Genomic DNA, 16340 nt, shown 5'->3' on the forward strand with positions numbered 1-16340 from the left:
ATGTGTGAGAACATGCCAGGTGCCGTCACTCATGCCGCAGGGTGATGCTGAGGTGACCTGCTGAGTAGTGGATCCCTGAAGAGGGGGACAGTGAAGGGCTTTCACTGCCTTTATTATTTTTAAGAATTTTGGTTTTTTACGATTATTAAAGGTTACTCTCCATTTATAGTTATTATAAAAGATTGGCTCTCTTCCCCATGTTGTACAGTACATCATTGAGCCTGTCTTATACCCAGTGGTTTGTACTTTGGGAGGTGCAAACTATTGGGTGTAAGATAGGCTCACCACCTTTACTAAAAAGCTTTGGTCCAGGAAGGCTGGTATTTGGGACAGGTCATGTGTGTAATGCCAGCTTCTAGGAAGAGGTTCATGCAGTATAAGGTTGGAAAGCTGCAGAGCCAGAATTTGAACCGAAGTCTGATGTTTCTCAGGACAATACTTAGATCTTAACACAAGGTTTCATCTGATACATCAGTCATGACACTTCTTGCTGTCAGAAGCAGAAGACAATTCAAAATGCCTAAGGCATTGGGGGATTTATTGGAGGCTGTTTCTGCAGGTAGGCTGGTGTCATCAATGGACCAGCAATGTCACCAGGGGTCCAGTTTCCTTCCCTCCCCTTTCTCCCTTCCTTATGTGAGTACACGATTCCGAAAGAGATGGATATGGCCCTTGGTCCCGGAATCCCTTGTTGCATCACCCCTTCTCAGCCGGTGTGTGTGTGTGTGTGTGTGTGTGTGTGTGTGTGTGTGTGGGTGTGTGTTGTGTGTGTGTGTGTGTGTGTGTGTGTGTGTGTGTGTGTGTGTCGTTTTATTGACCGCCTCTCCCTTGTTCCCTGCTTCCTTCACTTGTAGAAACAATGGAAGAGGACTTTCACTTTCCCATTTTCTCTCTGGCTCCCTGACAGAGGACTTACTGGCCTTGGCTGGTGGCGGCTGAGATGGATGGGATCTCTCAGGCTTTGGGAGAGAGAGTGGGCCGGAGGGGGAGACAGGCGTGCGCGGTGCAAACCGCACACAGTGGGATGGGGAGCCCTCGGCTGGAGGCACGTAGCGGGTGGGCCCCAAATACTGAATTTTGATGATCATTTTCTGCTCTTCTTAGGGCTCTAGAAAATAAACAAAGCCTGATTCCTTAGGCAAATCCTGAATCAATAGAAATTCACTGGGAGGGATTCACGGGATGAGAGCAGGGGAGGTGCTGCCATCGGGCTGAAATGACAGAAGCAAACCGGCCCTTGCTTAGGTGGCAGGTGGTGGCCTGGAAGGTGGTATGCGTCAGCCCATCCCCGTCTGGCCATTCGTGGGATCGTTCCCTGCCTTCCCCTTCCTGTTGGTGGATCTCTGACTCGTGATGGAAACCCGGGGCCGGGGGGCGTGGATGCTCCTTTCTCTCTGCTCGGCCTCGTTGCTCTCCTGTGGTGGGCGTCAGTTTCCAACTTGGAAAGCTGCGAGCAGTGGGCTGAGGAGTAGGAAAATGTGAGAACCAAGTGACTCTCCACCTAAAAGAAACCCACACTGCCTGTCCCCTCTTTAGTCCTGTGCTCTCATTGGGAAGCGTCCAGAGGATATTTTAGTTCTGGCGTCAAGTTCCATGGTGAGAAGAGGGAGAAAAGGAAAACATCATTAGAAAATCTACGCGTGGCCCTGGACCAACCACATCTTCCCGCTTGCTTCAAGAGAGACTGTTTCCAAGATGAGGCCAAGGTTACCTTCGGTAGCTGGCATCACTGGGTGTCCCTCGAGACACCCCCTCCATCCTCCTTCGGGTTTGAGCCGCAGCTGCAGCAGGCCGGGCAGTGTGGGTTCAGACTCTGCTGCAGTGACGGTGCCACCTCAAGCATGGGCCACGTGTCTCTCCGGCTCGGGGTGTTCCCGGTAGGTGGGAGCTGACGTGGACCACCCAGAAGTGCAGCCTGGAGTTTGGGGGAGTTCATGCTCCTGGGGCTACCCTCAGTCAGGGCGTGATGAGAGCCACAGCCCTCATCCTGCTGGAGGACAATTTTGGGAGGAATCTCGGGTGCACCTCCGAGCTTCCAGTGGGATCGTGCCCTAGTTGCCATGGCAGCAGCCATCATATCCATCCTCCATTTATAACTTCCCTTATAGCTCCTGTTTCCCTTTCCCCATCTTGCTTTCCACGTGCCCTCACTCCTTCATCCTGGGATCCCCTTCAGAATAAACTACTTGCACTCAAGTCTTTGTTTTGGACTTGGCTTTCAGGATACACAAACCAGGACGCCTCCCAACGTGGCAAATGCTGCATTGCAATCTAAATCATTACTACAATTTCATAGGGACATTTGACGGTTTCCCTTGTTTGCCTGGGCCGGCCTCTGGGTATTTGGGGGGCGTTGCACAGACTCTGTATCTCCACCATCAGGGGCCAACCTTCACTCCTTGCAGCCTGTACTTGAACCCCTTGCAGAGGAAAGAAAGCTCTGGGTTTGGCTCTGCTCACCTTTGTGTACTGGCTGCATTCCTGGACTCCCAGCATCCGTGCCCTCCTTACAGTTTCAAGCTCACTGGGAGAGAGTGGGCTAGGCTCTCTCCTGGGAGCTCTGTTTTGATTGGCTTGTCTCAGTTACAGGCACACCTGGGAACCAGTCATCATGACCTGCAGGATGTGGGGCTTTAATTGGCCAGGCCCTTAGTGAATGAGTGAGTGATGCTCCACTCAGACCAGGTAGACAGGGTATGGGGGAGGGGTCGTTCCCCAAGGAAGTTCCGAGGTTGATTCAAATTAGGGGAGAAGGGATGTCGGCTGGGAGAGGTGCAGGCACCACACTCCAGTTTAGTTAAAAAAATTAATTTCCTGATGGAGATTTATTGAATCCCTCCTCTATGCAAGTACTGGGGGCCAATAAAAAAAAATTGGTGTCATCAGGCAGCTTACAGTCTAATGGAAGAAATAAGAAACGTATACAGGTATTGGAAGAGCATGTGTCATCTGAAGCTGCTATCTCCAAACTATTGGAGAATGGATATTGATTTAGAAGCTGTGCATAATTAATATTGAAATATATATTATGTATACACATACTTAAGCCTTGTATCTAACTTTGTATTTTTCTCTTTAAAAGAGGGAATTCCCTTGTGGTCCAATGGTTAGGGATCTGTGCTCTCACTGCCCAGGGCCCAGGTTCAATTCCTGGTCGGGGAACTAAGATCCCACAAGGTGTGCGGCCAGACAAAAAATTTAAAAAAAAATTTTAAAAAATTAAAAAAATAATAAAAGAAAAGAGGGACCTCAACATTACATAAGCTTCAGGCCCTACAAAACCTGGATCTACCCCTGACTTTCTTTTTTCTTTTTGATACGCGGGACTGTCACCGTTGTGGCCTCTCCTGTTGCGGAGCACAGGCTCCGGACGCGCAGGCTCAGCGGCCATGGCTCACGGGCCCAGCCCTGACTTTTATATATCAAGAAACATAAAGTTAAGAGGAAGAAAATAAAGATTTTATTAATAGAGCAAAACATTTCAATTTTACTGGAGTATTATAATTATTAATATTGTTATGGTCTGTGAGTACTGTTTTATTGAGGACAACATGATTGAATATATTTAAATCATTTTTGAAAATATTAGTTCCATATTTTGAGGAACAGCCAGTTGGAAGTCTGTTTATTTTCATTTAAGGTTCAGTTCAATATTGACATTTAATGGCTGTCCTAACTGAAATAGATAATTCACCAAGATACACAGATCCAAATGGAAGAAAAGCATCATAGACCATACATACTAAATCAAGACATTAATTTTTCAGTTTCACCCACCAATTATGCAAAAACTTTTGTTCACATCTTCCCATTTTTCCTGGTTTCAATCAATTAATCATGCTACTTTTCAGAAGGTGTTGAATTTACATATTTTTAACAAATGGATTCAGAACTCATTGAAACTCTGTGTGTGTGGAATGTTTTTCATCAGGTGACGTAATTCTGCTTCCACGTTTTAAGGTGGAAAATATGATTGCTTTAGACGCTGATTTCTATCAATTTTGGAGGGTAATACAATTTCTTGATATTTGTTTTCAAAATATGCTCTCCATAAAGCAAATTTCTTTAGGAAAGTAGATGCTTTTTCACCTGGTTGTTAAAATGTCACCTTGAAGGGTGTGTGTGTGTGTTCTGAATATACCTGCTAGGTGCATCCTTAGCTGGTGGCCACAATGTCTTCTCAGAAAAGGTGGGCATATTTGTAGCAGTTGTCTTATTGTAAGAGAGAAATGTGTAATTCATCTTGAAGTTCAAAGAATTCTTTTGAACTTAAAACTTTAAGTTCAAACAGTTAAAAAAAATTCTTTGCCAAAAGATAGTCGGTGAACATCCGTGTGGTAGAAAAAGATTGCATGATCATGCCCCCATCTCATTTCAAAATAGTGTTGTAAAGATTTTACTGTCTCAAATAATATCTGCAAATCTGCTCCACTGAGTACACGTAAAGGGCCCTAGGCCGGACACTCTGAGAGCAGGTGAGCCCGGAGGGCCCCACATCCACCCTGCGCTCTGCCTTTAGGCCCCTCGCCTACCCTGGGTGACAGTGCCCTTCTGTTACATTAATTATGGGACATGCTGGCACATGTGCTCGGTGGTGGTGCTACTGTCAGCCTGCATTATAAATATTAAATATGTAATAAGATTGGCACGTGATACAGACGTGGGGGTTCTCATATTTTCTTCCCACTCTTCAGTAAGTCATATAGCCCAGCCTCCTGGGGTACACAGCTCTACCAGAGATTTTTTAAAAAATCCAAGCTCAAGGACTTTAGTGGTCAGATTATTCAAGCCCTTCAGTTTTCAGATGCAGCAACTGAGTTAAAGTGATTCAACTTCCCAACAGCCCACAGCTAGGGACAGATCTGGCCCTAGAATCCCAAGTCACCAGATGCCCAAGATGGCGAAGTCCTGAGACCAGAAGCCCAGTCCCCGGGGTCCTTGGAACACACCCATTTGCTTTAGTTAGTAGGGCAGTGAAGAAAGATGGAGCTGTTTGGAAAAGAGGAAGCTCTGCAACCTGGCTGCTTCTCACGCTTTTCGAGGCAGATGCAGGAGGAAGCATCTCAGGGCGGCCAGCCAGCTCCGCGGATGTCGGAGCACGCCTCCTGCAGGGGCTTGTGCTCAGCAAGGGGCCTTCCCGCTCCCTGAGGACGGAACTTGGAGGTGGAGAGATCAAGCAGAGCGCTGTCCTGGGAACTTGAAGGTGCTCAGCGACCGATGTCTGTGAACAAATGGGAAAAGAAACACCCAGCCCAGCAATGGGCTGCAGAGCTGCCCGGACCCTACTGCGCACACAAGTCATCTGTGTAAATGCAGAGTCTCACGCGGGGGGGTCTGATGCCACATTTCTAGCAAGCTCCCAGGGGAGGCTGATGTAGCTGGTCTAGGAGCCACACTTTGAATAGCAAGACTATGTAACACAAACCGTTTTGTCCGGGAACCCCGAGCACTTGGATTCTGTTTTCGGTTTGCCACTAATCATTTAAACTTAGCCTCAAATCAAAGGGCATGACTCCTGAGGGAAGACGTAGGGGTCTTTGGGGCTGGGGAGTCATTGCACGTACGGCAGTGACTCCCCAGCCCCACCTTGAGGCAAGCGCTGTGACGTTGTGGCTGTTGGACACCCACCGGGTTTCAGGCAGGGGTCGGGGGGAGGGGCACAGGAAGGAGAAAAGCCCAGACAGCCTGGGTCTCCTGGAGCCTGGGACGGGTCTGGGTCGCAGGGGGACAGGTCCGGGTCGCAGGGTGGGAGGAGCAGCGGGGACAGTGATGAGTCCATTTGCGATGCGAGCTCTGAAGGAGAAGCAACTCTGGGGCCTTGTGCTGAGGGGACGTCCTGGAAGGTCAGGAAGGCTGAGTGGAGGAAGGGGTTCTCTCTGGGCTCCCCTACCTTGGCCTCCAAGTCTCTCAACCAGACCTGCCTTGTTTTGCCCGACAGCCATGGCAGAACCTGCATCCGGGGCCAGTTCGGACACTCGCCTTTGGGCTGGGTGCTTTGGGCTGCCCTTGTTCCCAAGGCTACTCTGTCATGGGCTCTGCCGGCCTCTGTGTCCTGGGGAGGGTGTGTGGCCTGGGCTGTGCGGGTTGGTGTCAGGAGGGAAGGGGAGGCACAGCAGCAGTCAGGACTTCTTGGGCTGCCCGTTCCCTCCCGTGGGAGGGTTTGCACGTGGACGGGTCATGGGAACGGCCTCCTCGGATGCAGGACACGACTGGACAGCACTTGGTCCACAGCATGACCCAGAGCCCCGGCAGCCTGCTCCTGTTCTCCATCAGGACCCCAGCAGTGCTGGGCAGGGACCCTCTGCCTACGCCCTGCAGCCTCTCTCTGCCTCTTGTGCTTAGAAACATCGTCTTTTGGCAAATAACACTTGAAGCTGTTTCCTGGGGCCTGGGAGCAGCAGCTCAGACTCCACTGTGCTCTGTGCAGAGTCCCGCTCCGCGGCTGGGCGCTGCATTTCTCACCAGCCCCCAGGAGATGCTTTTGCTGCTGCTGACCTTGCGCTCTGTGCAGGAGCCCTGCAGAGGGCGGACATGGGCGGAAGGGCCCATATCTGTGTGCAGGTGGCCAGGGCTTACTGTTCCCTCTTCCCATTAGAGGGACCGAGAAACCTCAGCCTTCCAGAGGGTTTTCCTCTTGAGTGGAGGTACGGCGCCTTGATACTGGGATGTGGTTTAAGTGCAGCCTGAGAGCTGCGGCTTGTGATTGCCGTGGCGCAGCCGGAGGGCCCGAGATGGGGGACCCGCTGGGCAGGGCGTGTAGATGCAGAGAGAGGAGAGGTTTACCTGGAGTCTGTGGCCTCCCCGCAGCTTCGAGTTCTCTGGATCTACCCTTCTCTGTCTTTCTGGAAGCTTTGGGGCTGTGGAGGGACCCAGTGCCCAGGACGTTCAGCCTCCGGCTTCTTCCTCTCCTGGCGAGTTTGGAGAGCTCGCAGCCTCTCCACAGTCTGTGCTCCTTTCCAAGGACCCAGAACCACTCAGAGCCCCACTTTTCCTCCAGCTGGAGAATCCGTGTGAAGATCCACAGGCAAGGGCCAAGCCCTGCCCTCCTCCTCCGTTCACCCACAGAGGGTGAGAACCTCGGCGGGTGGGGGGTCAGGATGGTGGCGGTAGGGAGAGGGCGCTGGAGGGGCAGCTGCGCCCCACTCGTTTGCTGGAGAGTCTGCAGGAGGCGGTCTCAGGGCTGCAGGCTGATGCAAACCAGCCCTCTGACCCCGGGGTGAAGACCCGGGGCGCCCAGAGTGGGGACAGCTGTGTAAACTGCAGGGTGGGGTATTTATAGCCCTGCTGAGCACTCTGAGCCGAGCCGGCCTGAGGGCCGCAGCCAGTCCTGCCGCCATGGGCTCTGTCACTTGTTCTGTTCACTGAGTTTTCTGGACCTTCTGTCCTCAGGGTTGCATTAGGCTCTGCAAGACTCAGTTTCCTCACCTGCTGCCCTGATCCTCTGGGTGGTTCTCTCCATCCCAGTTTTCAAGAAGAAATGCTGTGTTCCAGATCTGGGGGAGGGGAGAGCTAACACGACCCTTCAAGGGGGCCTGCTGACCCCAGGAGGCCACTTCCCCTGGGCTCCTGAGCTCTGGGACGAGGTGGGACATGCACAGCTGGGCTTTGGAGTCAGATCTGGGCTTGAGTCCCAGCTCGCTGCTTTACCCCATCAGAAATGGATGAAACTCCGGGGGTAGCGCCGAGTGAGAAGGTGCAGGACGGCTGTGGGCACACGGGCAGGGGCACAATTCTGATGCTGCTGCAGCAAACCTGCCTGTCTGCAGACCCTCATCTGAAGGGGGTCCTTCCCTCCTCAGAGGGTGGCAGCTCCACCTCTCCGCTGGGCCTGGGACCCTATGTGGGACGAGGGTGCACATGGGAGAAAGCATGTTAGTCTTAGGGTGAAGCTGGGACATGGGGCACCGAAGGAAATCCATTCTTGGGGTCAGAAATCCTTGCGCTTTCCAAGCCCTGGTCATGGAGAGGCGGAAGGGGACAGGGAGACAGAGAGAGAGAGAGAGAGAGAGAGAGAGAGAGAGAGGGAGGGAGGGAGAGAGCAGGAGAGGACGAGGGCACAGCTCTGTAATGGAAACTTGGCTCCCAGCCTCATACTCTCTCCTTCCTTAGTGCGTGTGCTTGAGTCTCAAGTTGAGAACCTCTTCCCCTCCAGCAGGCACCCCGCGCTATCTCCACGGCCCACCCCTGCCGCCCTGCTCGGAGCTGGTGACATGTGACATGTGAGCCCGCTGCCTTCCTCTTCACCGCCCCCACCCCCTCCCTGAGGCCAGCTTGCCACTTCCGGGGCCTGGCAGGCGGAGCCAGGCACGCGGTGGATGGGTGCCAAGGGCTTTTGTTGACATTGCTCAAGTGTAGCTTCGAGGAGCATCCCCTGCTGAGCCAAGAAGTCCAGAGAAGCCGGGGGGTGATGAGGGGAGAGCAGCGGGCGCCTCCCTCAATCCCCTCTGCCTTCCCCACTGCCCACCCACTCCTCCCTAAATCCAAGACTGTAACCCTCCATGTTGTGACCAAGGGGCCAGCTGAATCTCTGAGAAATCCACGCTCAGCTGAGCGTCCTGCATCCAGTGGGGTTTCAGGACCGTTTTCTTTTGTGTGTGTGATGCTTTCACGGGGTGATGCTCCTGACTTGCCACTGTTCCTAATAGTTTCTGGGGGAAGTAGGTCCAGTGAGACTGTCTCCACCCCTCACCTAGTATAAGGTGCAGGCTGCATTGTGGATCTGTCTTGCTATAGCTGAGTAATATGGCCAGATGGATTTCATCCTCTGCAGGGATCTACCAAGAATGTGGGTTTTGGGGTCACTAGACCTGGTCAGATCCTGGTCACATCCCCATTCTGCTCCTCTTTGCTTGCTGTGTGACCTTGGGCAAGTCTTCGGTTTCCTTATTTGCAAGTGGAGTTAACAGTTCAAAATAAGATGTTAAGATGAAACATGGAGAAGAGGACATAATAGACACTCAATAAATGGCTGTCGTGACGATTATTAACTGGCAGTGGATGTGGCCATGGGTGGGTTCTGAGTTTAGGCAGATCACTTCTACTCTGACTTATTTACTCCAAAGGTAAGTTGACCCGAGAACCAACTGCTCTTTCCTACCTTACCAGCAGTTTTGTTTTTTTCCTTTGACCTTTTTTTTTTTTTTTGGTCTGCATTGGGTGTTCATTGCTTTGCACGGGCTTTCTCTAGTCGCGGTGAGTGGGGGCTACTCTTCCTTGCGGTGCTCGGGCTTCTCATTGCAGTGGCTTCTGTTGCGGAGCACCGGCTTTAGGCGCGTGGGTCTTAGTAGTTGTGGCATGCAGGCGCAGTAGTTGTGGCTCACGGTCTTTAGAGCACAGGCTCAGTAGTTGTGGTGCACAGGCTTAGTTGCTCTGCAGCGTGTGGGATCTTCCTGGACCAGGGCTCGAACCTGTGTCCCCTGCACTGGCAGGTGGATTCTTAACCACTGCGCCACCAGGGAAGTCCCTTACCAGCAGTTTTGTGAGGACAAAGAGAATGGGGTGTAATATCGTCACACGGTTCTCAGTGGGAAGTAAGTGAACGCAGTGCTTTGCTTTCATCATTCTCATTTTCTCAGACTCTGGTCTCCACATCTGTATATCAGTGGTCAGTGGTCATATATATTTTTTTGAGATAAAAGTTTGTAGGTTTTGGAATCCAGAGGCGCTGCCTTAATAGTCTCTAATTCCTGAAGCTATTGAATCATCATGTAAAAAAAATCCTCTAATTTTCTGCTACAATAGCTGGCTTTATTTTTATATCTCTTAATTGGTATCAGCTTTTCTCTCAGAATTACAGAACCATGGAAATTTGGCCTTAGCAGGAACTTTGCAAGTCACTGGAAGGGATGCTTTTGCTTCTTTGCAGATTTTTGGAATCTTCCTGGAAGGCAGCTATGCTCACCACTATACAAACAACGCACATTGGGATCTTCCTGAATGTTAGGATTGCAGCACCACAGAGCACTTTTCTTTAACCCAGATTACAAGAAGAGCAGAACGGCCAATCTGTTGGTCTCGTGTAGGCTGGAAGATGCCATCGGCATCCTGCCCGCATCACTTTGTCCTCATGTCTTCAGTGCACATGGGCACCGTCCAACTTTCAGCACCTGCGTCTCATTATCTAAGGCCTTTTACTGGGTACCAGAGCCCACTTTGGTTGGAAGTGCCAGGGAATTAATGTCCCCTGGGAACAGCCTACATTCAACCCATGGCAGACCAAGAGCAGGTGGATAAATACCCCAGCTCCCTCACCACTTGGGTGTCTGAGTTGCACGTCTACACTGGCCCCCAGAGATTTCCAGAGGGGTCAAGTGCTAGTTCACCCATTTTAGCAGTGGACTTGAAGCACACCTCCATTGGCTGGCTCCCTGGCCCTGTTCCACCACGGGTGCTTCCCGAGATCACCCCCCACGTAAACCACCTGTGCTCAAATCCTTGTCCTCAGGGGCTGCTTCTGCGGAAACCCAACCTGAGACAAACGATATGGTGTAATATTCACATTTTAGGTCTGCCTGTTGAATTTTAAGGCATTGTTCCTTGTTTATGAGTTTTTATAAGGAATAAGGCATTATTCCTTGTTTATGAGTTTTTTTGCAATTTTTTTCCTCTGCTTGTCACTGTTCTTAATCCTAAGAATTAACCATTCAGGTGAACAGGAGTACACAGATGCCTTGCTTTGACCTTGAAATACCTTTGGGATTGTCCTCACAATTATGGCTATATCTGGCCATCATGTAGGTTTCTGTATTTAGAGTCTTAAGTTATTGCTTATTCTAGTTGGGCCCCACGTTCTACATGTTTTGGAGAATAAACCTAGGGGCTGTCCTAGCTAATGTGTAAAAGTTGTAATTAGCTACTTGATAATTTTTACATGTGGAGCAGGTTCCATTTGACTGAGGAAGACCTCAGTTTGTGAGCTGCGGATGTGACTGTGTGTCCTGTTGGCTTTAGGTGAGATGCCCACAAGTGCTGTGATTTCCAGAAACTTCGATGAGTTTTACTTTATCCATCCACAAAGTGGGAATGGTTACTCTGACACATACTTACTGAGTACTTCCTCTGAGCCAGCAGTGATTAGGTGTCAGAGAGACAGCAGTGGACAAAGAGACAGTGCCCAGGCTCCCTCTTTCTTTCCTGAGCATTGTCATGAGGTTCCAATTATATAATGAAAGTGACATCATTTAGGAAACTAAAATCCCCATGGAAATTGAGGAAAGGGTATGATGACCTTCAGCTCTTCATTGACCATTTCAGAACACTGTGCTGGTGTGGCTCGGTGGGGCGCACCCTCTGGCCTTTTGTGGAGGCCGCTGGGCCCACGAATTAGAACCTTGTCTTGTTCTTAGATCCATTTTCTGACCACAGCAACCCTGGACACTCGAGAGGTAGCCAAAGCCTCATGTCACATCTTTCTTGAGTTCCAAGCCACTATAGAAAGAGCCATCTGTGCTTGGTGTTTCCACATCCCAGTGACACTCTGAGGTCCCGCTCTGTTGTGTCTTTGCATTTGTCTTACGTGATTGGTCCATGGCAGTCAAGGCCATCGGCCACTTTTTCCTTTTTGAAATTCTCTTTCTGCTTTAGCTTCTGTGACGCCACTTCCCTTGATCTTTTCCTTCCTTTCATGATCTTTTGCTGAATGTTTTGACTCTACCTGCTCTCTGCAGGGATGTTGAGTTTCCCATGGTTTCTTCTTCCATTCCCTTCTCTTTAGGAAACTGCGTCCATACACATGCCATACTCTTCCCTATTTGCTTATGATTCTCCTGATGTTCTGTGTAGCTTAGCTGTCCGCCCTGCAGTGTCTGCACCCACATTACCCGGGCAGCACACTGCCCTGTGGATGGTCCAGACACTTTAGATCCAACACGTCCTAAGCAGAAGCCACCATATTCTCCCCCGACGGGCCCTTCCATCTCTGATCTTTCTCCTGGCACTTCCATCCCCATGGGCATCTCAGCCGGAGACCTCAGCCCTAGTCCCGCATTCAGTGATCGACTTTCCCCTTGTTCACGCTCTCATCTCGTGTTTACTGAAATCTCGTTATGTGGGATTCACTGGCCCAGGCTCTGGGCGTGTTGTTGTGGTGTCTTAGCCTGGGTGACCCCGAGAAGCAGATCCTGAGCAGGTGTTCAGTGGCAGGTGGTGCATTTGGGAGGCAGTTCAGGGAAGTATTGGTCAAGGAGTAGATGCTGGTGGGTAGGTGCCAGTCACCCTGACTTAGCGGACCCAACCGTGCCCTTTTTTCCCAAGTCCACGTTCAGTGAGATCACGTTGGTAGCTCGAAATTGGCCATGATGGGAATATTTACACCATGGAAGTTGTCCAATGGATACAAGACCAGGACTTTTTCCCCTGGAGAGTTGGTTGTTCAACATTTCTCAGCATGTTATTGGGTGCAGGGAATTAAGACAGGAAAGGACAGCGGCCAATAAAGTGTGTTTTATCAGGAGAGTCACCTTGTAGACACCTGGAGAGTCATCCCAGTGGAGAAAACTGGATTCCAGGGTAGAACACACACTTCAGAGTCATCCCACTGGAGCATGAGGTGTTTATACACCGCCCCCTCCCAGCCGTTGGCTGAGGGCTGCTGCTGTGGGAGCCAGTAGGATCCAGGAGCCGAGGAAGCCCTTGGGAGGTGGGGGCAGGATGGTGAGCGACGGTGGTGAGAGGTCTAAGGGGCGTTGACCGGATTGAGTGCCGATGGCTGAAGGCGCTGGGCATCCAGCCTGGGGACAGGTGACACCCAGCTGTTAGTGATGCGTGGCTGTGACGTTTTTCTCCCCAGACCTTGACTTCATGGACCTCATCGGGCAAGACAGACAGTGGACCGCTGGGAGGAAGTTAATGCAGGTGAATGACTCGCTGACTTCAGAAGATGCAGGGCCGCGGAGCAGCAAGAACTGCACTGAACCAGGTAAGACGGTGGCTGCGCTGGGGGCTTCGCGCTGCAGGCCGGGCTGCCGTTCCCTCTTGTGGAAGCCCAGGAAGAGCTGGATGCTGTGTTTTTCCTTTGAGTTCTAATCCAGAGAGACTCTGAGGATATTTAGGGGCAGGTGTCTAAGAAACTCCAAGGCAAGATCCCAGGGGACAATTCAAGTGTGTTTCTGCCTCTGTTTTCTTTCCCTCGGACAGTGGGGGAGAAGCCCCCACCGTTATCAAATGTGGGTGCTGGGGCTACCCAGAGGATCACTGCGTCAGCAGCAGGATGGGTGAAGACGTTCTGAGGCGTCTTCGCTTTGATGCCTGGAATTGTCTCTGGCTGGTTGTTAATCGGAGCCTTGTTTCTGTCACAGTAAAGGCACAGGCGTTGAACCAGATCCTCACCTGTGATGTTGAGCTCCTTGGAAGAAGTGGACGTTTGTTTATCAGCTATTATGTTTGATAGCTCTTGTGCCTTTCCTCAGAACATTTTATATCTGTTTCTGAACTTAAAGGGAAAACTAACATAGGGGGATGAAGAGGACTTGGAATGTTGAGCACTCAGCTCAGGAAACGGCAGGTACCCTCTGGACGGCTGAGGTCCTGCTCATTTAGACCAGGGGTCAGCAACCTTGTCCCAGGAAGGGTCAGACAGCAATATTTTAGGCTTTGCAGACTCGTTACTGCATCTATAGTATATTTTAAAAGATTTTTATAATCCTTTAAAACTTTAAAACCATTCTTAGCTCGCGAGCTGTGGGATGTACCAGGCCTGTGGCCACTTTGTCAACCCTGACATGGAATTCTCAGGTCTTGGGGGCGTCTTCCTTCCCTGCTTGGTGGGGTCTTGGGTCTCAAGTGTGTGGTGAGCTCAACCACACAGTGATCCCACATGCAAAGGCTGGCCTCATTTTGAGTGTCATCTTAGAAGGACATACACCATCTTCACTGCAGCCCAAAGAACCTTAGTCCTCGGAGTACAGAAGGTGAAATTGTATGTCTGCGCTTTTTTGGGGAAGGTAGATAGAGGTTCCCTTTCCCACAGCTGGAAGGACTAAAAACAGATGACCCCCTCCTGGCCAAAAAACAACCTACAACCCTACATGATCTATATCCCTTAAGCTAGAGAATGTAAGGGTTCCTGTGGCTGTTATTAATGCTTGGAAGGAATACTCTTGGAAGTGAGTGAAGCATGTGGCAGCTGCGTGAGCTAGAAATGAAAACTGGGGACAGAGGTTTCAAGTGCCCCACTGTGCAGACAGAGCCACCTGTCTGAGAGCTGGGCATGCAGGGGCCTGGCCTGAAGGACAGGTCATTGCCGTGCCGGGAACCCTGTTTGCTGATCTGGTCTTACAGCCGAAGATTTGTCAACATCTCTGCAACTAGTAGGCAGGCGGTGACTGGGATGTCAGAGACAGGAGATTCAGTACTAGGAGGCCCAGCCGTTGCCTTGGGTGTACCTTCATATGGGAAAGAATGGAGTCAGACAGATACAGTGGCCCGCTCTCGGGATTGGGGTCCAGCACTGTGCAGGGCCAGCGGTGACGGAGGGCTTCTGTTTCCTGTAGTTGGGATTGTGTGTTGGGGTGGTGGAGCTGTCTCTCTGTGAGTGGTGCTGTTTACTGTTTCAAGACATGCCATTCTCAGAGTGACAGGTGTAAGAGAATAAAGCACGTGAAAGCCATCGCAGGAGAGGAATGACTCAGCCCACAAGTAGAACAGAAGATGTCCAGGTTTCTAAAGAGAGCTCGAGCCCAGCACCTGCTGGTGTTGGCAGGGAGGGCGCAGGGCAAGGAGTAGAGGAAGGCCTCCAGGAGGGCAGTGGCGGGGGGCGGACGAGGGTTCCTTGTGCTGCCACGTAAGGCAGTTCCAAGAAGAACAAGGACGCGGGAGGAGCTTCCTTGCTTTCCTCATCTGTGGACCACGACCACGGGCACTGGGCTTGATTTCTGGGGTCCTTGACTCCAAACCATATTCTGCAGGGAAGATGATCATGCCTGAAACAAGGGTCCTGTTCAAATCCTAGCACATCAAGGGCCTGCCTGGAGCCTCTGTCCTGCATGAAGCCTGCTATGATCGTTCTGTTTTCTGAATGTTTTTGGTAGAAAATATCTCTAACTACGCTGTCCGATATGGACATTCAGCGGCCCCTTAAGTTCAAATTAACTTAAATGAAATACAATTAAAAATTCAGATTCTCCGTTGCCCTAGCCACACATCAAATAGCCAGTGGCTGTGTGTGGTTCCTGGACAGCACAGAACATAGAACATTTCCGCCATCGCACAAAGGTCCATTGGACAGGCTGGTCTAGAATGTCCATTTGTCTTTGAACGTGTCGCCTGTCTTTCCAGCTCAGTTGCAAACATCTTGAGGACATACAGTGGATATGTAAATCCAAGAGCCCGTCTCTTACCTGGGTCTTGGGGTCGCACTCACCTGGGTCTGAATCTTGGCTGAGAAGCTGAGGGCAAGATAGTCAGACTCTCTGAGCCTTTGTGTGCTTCTCTGTGAGATGGAGATGATCATTCCGATCTTTCGCGGCTGCTGTGAGGGTTGGGAGTGACGTCATCAGGTGTGTGTACCCAGCTTGGTGCCACGGATGGAGGGTCCACAGTGGGACCTCACTCCCGAATTTCCCACTGTCTGCCTCCATCACACGGGCATCAAGGAACTAAATACATTCTCCAGCCCCTCCTCTCGGGGATGGGCAGATGTGGCCTGTCTGGGTCAGTCCTCAGGTGGCCCAGGCCCGAGCAGTGGCCCGCTGGGTGGAGCAGCTCAAGCATCATCTTGTAACAGAAGATCTCCCTGTGTTGTTGAGCTCAGTGCCTCTGTGGAGCCCTCTGTTTCTATAAGAAGGTCATCAGGTCATCGGGGCTTCCCCGGTGGTCCAGTGGTTAAGACTCCGCCTTCCAGTGCAGGGGGTGTGGGTTCGATCCCTGGTTGGGGGAGCTAAGATCCCACATGCCTCGCGATGAGGCCAAAAAAAGAAAAAAACAAAAAAGAACGTCATCAAAACATTGTCACCCAGTTGCCTCGGTGCTCTTTCCAGAAAGCTGTCAGAAGTCTGCTTCTTACCCTTGACTGAACGGATCTTTTATGAAGAAAGTTGAGAGCACTCAGAAAGAAGATCCTGATTTCGAGTTGAAACGGAAGGGGCTTCATCTTCTCTGCCCCTAACCCACTGGAGGATGAGAGGACCAAGCTGGTGGGAGCCAGGGCCCGGCCACGAAACGTTGCCCAGCTGCCCTGAAGAGGCCGGAGCGCCCTGTCCGTGGTGGGTGTTACCCGTGCTGGGACGGCGTGGGGTTCTGCTCCCAGAGGCTCCGGTGTGGGGCTGGGAGGCAAACCCTCGGGACAGCCTCTTTCCTGTTGGTGACGGTGTTGCCGAGCGGGGCGCGCTCACAGGGATGGTGTC

The 16340-nt window shown here is 51.2% G+C and overlaps 1 protein-coding gene across 1 annotated transcript in view; it reads left to right on the plus strand.

Moving 5' to 3' along the window:
• The window catches only part of SLC24A3 (solute carrier family 24 member 3), a 474319-nt gene that overhangs the window by 56041 nt on the left and 401938 nt on the right, over positions 1-16340 (plus strand). The window contains exon 2 of the mRNA XM_007454524.1: positions 12788-12916. Within this exon, the coding sequence (XP_007454586.1) occupies positions 12788-12916 (129 nt within the window). The remainder of the gene's footprint in view (positions 1-12787; positions 12917-16340) is intronic.

The sequence above is a fragment of the Lipotes vexillifer genome, unplaced genomic scaffold, assembly GCF_000442215.2.
Source record: "Lipotes vexillifer unplaced genomic scaffold, Lipotes_vexillifer_v1.1 scaffold365, whole genome shotgun sequence".
NCBI classification, from domain to species: Eukaryota; Metazoa; Chordata; class Mammalia; order Artiodactyla; family Lipotidae; genus Lipotes; species Lipotes vexillifer.